This window comes from Hakea prostrata, chromosome 2, assembly GCF_041222555.1.
Source record: "Hakea prostrata isolate BN-2017 chromosome 2, UWA_Hpros_2, whole genome shotgun sequence".
NCBI lineage: Eukaryota > Viridiplantae > Streptophyta > Magnoliopsida > Proteales > Proteaceae > Hakea > Hakea prostrata.
In genome coordinates, this window is record NC_142601.1 from 27349487 (window position 1) to 27356246 (window position 6760).

General features: G+C 36.3%; 1 protein-coding gene across 1 annotated transcript; it reads right to left on the reverse strand.

The window, feature by feature from the left end:
* Positions 1 to 2223: 2223 nt before the first annotated feature.
* On the reverse strand, positions 2224 to 6095 carry LOC149024162 (monodehydroascorbate reductase-like). Its single transcript, XM_089144485.1, has 10 exons — positions 5939 to 6095; positions 5676 to 5747; positions 5059 to 5110; positions 4824 to 4904; positions 4561 to 4679; positions 4194 to 4413; positions 3892 to 4013; positions 3683 to 3808; positions 2921 to 3061; positions 2224 to 2816 (listed from the first exon to the last, which is right to left on the reverse strand). The coding sequence occupies exons 1-10, from the start codon at positions 5987 to 5989 to the stop codon at positions 2493 to 2495; spliced, it is 1308 nt and encodes a 435-aa protein (XP_089000611.1). The 5' UTR covers positions 5990 to 6095; the 3' UTR covers positions 2224 to 2492.
* Positions 6096 to 6760: the final 665 nt, after the last annotated feature.

The following is a 6760-nucleotide window of genomic DNA, read 5'->3' on the forward strand; positions in this document are numbered from 1 at the left end:
TTATATTCTATTATCTCTATACTTGAAATAGAAGGGAGAAAGATCCTTACTTGGATTCACTTTCCCTATATAGAATAATTGCAGTGGAAGTAAATTGGATTTACGTCCTCGTTCCTCCACGAAATCGTCACCGGTTTGATTCCGCAATCACGAGGAAAGGGAATGTATTTCACAACCCAAATGCCGTGTAGATGGAAGAAAGTAGAAACCAAAACTAAGGAGAAGAAGATCCATGAAAGCTTCTCCTTCCTGCGTTCTTGGAGAGACGGAGAGAACTAGAGCCGCCTTTCCAGCATATCCAAAAGGTGAATTTCTAATTTTTCCCTTGGGCATATTATAATTAATAAAACCCAACAAACAAAGATAGAGATGATAATGTGATTGTTCCTCGTCTGTGGCGTCATCAACCACCACCAGGACAAGAAAAAATGATGCACGAAAATGGTAGCATTGATGAACGAGACACCAACAACGTGGAAAGTTCTAACAAGAACAACAGAAAACAAATATCTGAAGGAAAACAGGACAAGGTAAATTCTCACTTTCCCATCTTATAAAATTTAACTGGTGCTGTTTTCTTTTTTTAGGTACAAAGGCGCTTTTTATATATGGGGATAGGGATATTACATATGCCGCCGGCAGGAGTTGAACCCATGACCTCTCCTCTGAGAAGCGGGTTCCTAACCATCCTACTACTCCTCCATTGGCAACTGGTGCTGTTTTCATTCCATGAATAGTCTCCTAATTGTTTTCACAACCTTGGATGATTAAATAAAACCTTTGGAAGTCCGTTCGATGATTTTTTTTTTTTGGTAGATCGACAAGTATTATTAGAGAAATGCAAGAACTCATGATGCTGCAATAGATCCCTTAACCATGGATTAAAGAAATAGGCCAACTGACCAAACTGCTGTGCATGTAAGCATCAGTGCCTCCATAGATATACATAACAAGCATAATGAAGGCATCAGAAACGGCATGTTGTTAACCTTTTCATTTCTTCTCAGAAAGCCGAAATCATGTTTCTTTTTGTTGAAGTACCTTTTTATTTTTCATTGTTCAATATGAAAGATGAGTTAAGGCTCCATCGAGATAGATTTATTCATTAATAAATGTTTGGCTTATCTTCAGTAATGTAAAGATGCCATTGATCGTCAAGGCGTATGAGTCTCTTGTATTGTAAAAGGAATCAAAGCTGATTCTCTTACATTTCTCAGTAGGAGCCTGAGCATATATTTTCAAACATAACTTGTTGTGTAAATTATTATTTTGGTTGGTTTTATTTATACCATTTGATCATGCAATGGCATTCAGATTAAATACAATGAGATAGTTGTTCGTGGTTTGAGTAGCCTGCTGGCTGTATATAAGCTTTCTTCCCCCCTTCCCTCCCCCTTTTTTTCTGTACCACTTCTCTCTCTCTCTATATGAAAAAAAGAAAAAAAAAAAAAAAAAAAAAAGAGGATAAGTACTAGGAAAAAAGAAAAAAAAAAAGTAAGAAAATACAAAATGGAACTATCGCTTTTATGGGTATTTTGATTTTGTATCTAATGGGAGTGGAACATGACTTTAAGTGTTATTTTTTGTGCATGGTAAACTTTCATAATCGGAATCATAACCTACGGTTGTTCTTTAATGACTTGTTTTTCGAACATCAACTTGTTCTAATCATGTTATGCATGTCTATTTACAAACAAAGAACGATCTCTTAGCATAGAAACATGTAAAATTAAACGATTTTACAAATGGCTGGTTGCTTGGAATGGAAACACTACTTAATATCTAGTCTTCTAATCATGACTTTAAATGAAATACATAAGAAGAATAATCTGTTTCAGTTAGCATATAACAACATTTGAGTGCTATCTAAGAATTACTTCAATAGAGTTCAATTTTACCTTTTGGTTTACAATACTGGTGCACCAATTTCAGAAATCAAGAAACAGAGCTAAGTTTTCATAGTAATTAGTTTGTAGTTGTTATGTTACATGAATGAATTGTATTTCAAACAACACTTCCTAAAAGTCTGATTCACTTGTTCGTCATCCTGTCTTCCAAGCCAAGAGTATAACTCCTTCATTGCCTCGAAGTCAAATATGTTCTCTTCTTGTAAGTCCTTGTAACTCTAGCACGCCCTCAAGTATAATTTAGTATTCCAGGAAATATGGTAGAAATACCACCAAATGCAAGATCTTTGAAATTTAAACAACTATTTATAGGCATATCCATCCACTCTCTCGCTTTGGTTCTGTGCTGATGCAAGGACTTGATGTATGTTTACATAAAATTTCTTAAGAAAAATCATTCTGATAAATAATTTATTTTCAACAAAACTTTACAATGAAACAAACAGGGATTACAGAAATTCTGTATTCTGAACACTACCCATGAACCACAATCAAACCCATAAACTACAGAAGTGCCAAGTGAAAGGCTGAGTAACAAAACAGTAAAAATCATTTCATTTGAACCCTCGATGAACAGCATGAATCTCAGAATTTGGTTGCAAATGATAAACCTTCCTTGGCTACTTGTTCCAAATTTTGAACAGCAGGCTGGAGCTTTGCGATGTTGGCAATGGCCTTATTCTCTTCTGGTGAACCAGACTCCAAGAATGCACCAACTATCTTCCCATCATAGATCCAGTATGCTCCAAACTTAGGCTTGGCTGATTCAAGATCACTGTCTCCAAAAAACACAGCTTCCCCAACATTGTCTCCATAGAACTGCCATGATAGATCAAAGGCACGGGAATAGAAGTATGGAAGGTAGTTATACTCATCAATGGACTTTTCTTCCTCACTTGCCTTGATAGCCTACACGAGAAATACACATGTTCTGTGATTACCTACTTGCTCAAACAAAAAGTTGGCCTTCAAGTGCATTTACATAAAGAGCACATCATCAAAGAAGAGCATACCTTGACAGCCTGCTCTGCTGATTTTCTGGCATGATCCACATGCTCTACTCTCCTCATATCATTGTATATTTTCATAGGGAAGGTAGCTACATCACCAACAGCATACACACTGGGGACACTAGTTCTGAAGAATGCATCAGTCTGCAATCAAACAGAACAACTCAAAAACAGGAATTTACAAACACTCAACAATTACTGATGTCACCAGTTATCAACTTGCTTAATCAAACAACTACAACAGCACTCCCCTCCCCACCGCTCTCCAATTATAAATGAATAAAAAAAGGGAAACAAAGAAAAGAAAGACAGCTAGATATTCAGACTAGCTATGCTGTGAACTGGAGTTTCAAGAAGTAGCTAATCCCAAAAACATTACCAACAACTGACCCAGAAGAGAAGGGGCTTTGGTTCAATATCAAACATTACATGTAAAGAACAGAATGTGTTCCATGAGAATACATGGATGAAGGTTGCAATAAAAATTTCAGAAGATGCAGGAAAATTTAGGGTAAGCACATGCCTGGTGAGGAGGTTAGGTGAATTATCGCAACCTTCCCTATAACCTAAATGGTGCAGAGATCTGCCTCACTGGGCAGAATATTCTATTCAGCAGCTGTCTCTAAAGCTGAATCCCACATGGTAGAAAAATCCATTTCATCAATACTAAGATCTGAACAAATTCATGTTAGAGACTACAGGGAAACTATTCCATACAAGATTAGAATGAATTGCAGATTAACAAGAATTGGAAGCCCACACAACCTTAATTCCACCTTTCTCTTCCTCAACTTGGCCTTTGAACAATTTGGTAAGGGGTTTTCCACCAACACCAACAATAACAATATCAGCATGCAGGATCCTCCCATCCTTCAGTTGCACACTCTTCACCTGAAATGAAGCAATTCAACCATATAAAAAACTTAATGGCTAATGTAAATTACGCCTACTGTGTTACATGATACTGAACTTACCTCTCCATTTGCATCAGCTTCAAACCCAACTGCGGATGTTCCTTTAATGATATGGATACCTTTCTTCTTAGCGTAATAGCTCTCATAGAAAGTGGCTAACTCAGCAGTGAAGAGCCGAGGCACTGCAAGAACATATACCTCCAAATAAGTTACCAATCATAAAATCCCTCACTTGAATCTTGAAGAAGAATAAGTAATTTTCCTTCAGCTTCATAAGGAGAATTGCAGATCATTTTACACTGAAGGAAGAATACAAATCTAGCAATAGCTATAACTAATCATTACAAGGGGCTGTCACTTACTGCACCATTTTCCAGGATACACCATAGTAACATCAAGATTGTTCATCTGGACTGCAGAAGCAACCTCAAGACCAATGTATCCCCCTCCAACAATCACAACCTTTGCATCCTTCTGTGCCTTAAATGCTTCTACTAGCTTGTTGGCATCATCAATTTCTCTCAAGTAGAAGATGTTCTTGGCGTCAGCTCCTTGAACACCAAAGTCAGTCAACTTATTAACCTGCAAAAAGAAAGTACGAAGCACATAGCATGTAAACAGAAATTCAAGCCAAATTTGATAATAAGAACTATTAGTTCTTCATCAAGCTTGAAGACAAAGTATGAAGGACAATCCTGTATTCCTGTGTTTTAGATAATGGATACTTACAGTAGACCCAGTTGCAATTATGAGAGTGTCATACTTAAAGGTTGCCCCAGCTGCACTAGTGAGAATCTTAGAAGCTAGGTCTGCCTTCACTATTTCAGTGTTGAGAATCACCTCTATGCCTGCCACAAGTTGTGATAACACAGAGCATCACTGGTTAGAAAGTACTACCAAAACTTTATTCAAAGTTCTTAACAGATGATCATGTATCGTCTTTTAATATCATCTCAAGTATATTGCATTTGAAAAGAATATGGCAGCATTACCTCTCTCAACATACCACTCTGGTGGTTGTCTCTCACCCCCACTTCCAACACAGACATGAAATCCTGGGAGTCTTGCAAATCCTGTAATTGATCTTGGTAAGTTAAATTATGGGACAATTGTGAAGAATAGCCAAAGGAAAATAAATAAATACTGAAAAGAATTAGGTGAACCTCTCTGAAATGGAACACGTATCAACATAAAGGATTTTTTTGTTGATTCATGTCTGTTGCTTACCTGTGGGAAAGAGGTATGCCTTGCTAAGTGCCGGACGCTCATAAGGATACACCTGGAAGGGAAAAACAAAAATAAATGTCATGGTAGAAAAATGAACAAAAGCTAAACAAATTTGTAATTACTTTAGAGAAGCAGTTGCATAAATCATTTATAAATTTGCCACAACATAAGACTGTTGCAGAAACCCTGTAGGTTTCCTAATACTAGATTGCAATGTTTAAAGAGAAGAGAGAATGTGAAATGAAGAAAAAAAAAGAACCTTTTATTTTCTTTGGGGGGGGGGGTCAAACTGGAAATTGAAATGAAGAAAACTCAGTGTGAAGAGGTTAGTCCCATGTGAGCTATAAAGGGAATGTGAAACCAAAAAAATTCCTGTAAAGGGATTGGTCCCATATGGTGTCTTCCACCTAACTGGTCAAAAAATTTAAAACTTGTCGTAATATTCTCTAATTTTGCTTTTCAATTCTCATAATTAGCACCCAACTGGATTTCTGAAAATTTTCTTTTCACTTCTAATTAACACCCAGCTGGATTTCTGTAATCAGAAATCTTCACCTAAGAAGGAATAATCAGAATCAAGGCTTTTGAAAGGGTTGAGTGAGAAGTAGATGACATACTGCTTCTTTGGAAATAATTGCAAGCTCTCCTGGCTTAACGCCTTGTTTAGCAAACTCCCTTGCAGCATATCCCTGCAAATGAAATACAGAAACAAGTGAGAAACTTCTCTAATTACATATCCTTCTTAGCAAATATATTCCAAAAATTTCCAGAACTCGAAGATCATGAAACAGGTCGTGGAAACGTATCAAAATGACTAAAATTGGAACTACTAAAAGCTAAAACAGAAAATCAGAAACAGAGAGATGAACTTAGCACTTACAGCTCCAATACCACCACCAAGAATCACGTATTTGAAATGGGTCTCCGCCATGGATAGAGAAGAAAAGAAATTCGACCAAAAAGTGTTTCTTGAAATGAATTGCTCTCTTGCACTGTTGCCTTTTTTTGGGAGAAAGGAGTGAGGGGATTGGTTCGTATTTATGGAGGGAACGAGAGAAAAGCAGAACAGCACGCTGCGCAACTGTTTGAGCGTCGATATCTTAGGAAAGTCGTATTTGATGGCAATGAATGTACACGTGGCAAAAATAATAGGACATGTCATTTTCCAATGTCCATTGTGTACTATTTTTCGTTATTTTTGTTTTAAAAGAAAATTGATAATTATTTAATTTTACGTGAGAAGCACGTAACGGGATAAAAAATGAAGCCTTTACCCAGAAAAACAAATGCAAGCCTCCAATGACCATGGAGTGGAGAATGCGCACCTTTTCTTTAAACTAATGAGAGAGAGAAAATAAAAACGATCAGTGTTTTTCATTGATTATTATTAGAGCAAATTGTACTGGAATCCTAAAATGGAAGCCTTAAAGCACTGACACCTCACTTTATGTTTAAAAAACACAAAGACTCGAAAATTTGATTTTCATTTGATATATTTATCAAATTTATCACTGAAAACAGTCTAGATTCTATTTATTATTAGAATATTTTTTAAATTAAAACAAAATAAACACTGATTTAACTGTTTTCAGCGATAAATATATCTAATAAAAATTCAATTTTGGGGTCTTTGAGTTTGTTAAACATAAAATGGAGTGTCTGTGTTTTAAGGCTTCCATTTTGAGGTACTAGTGCAATTTGC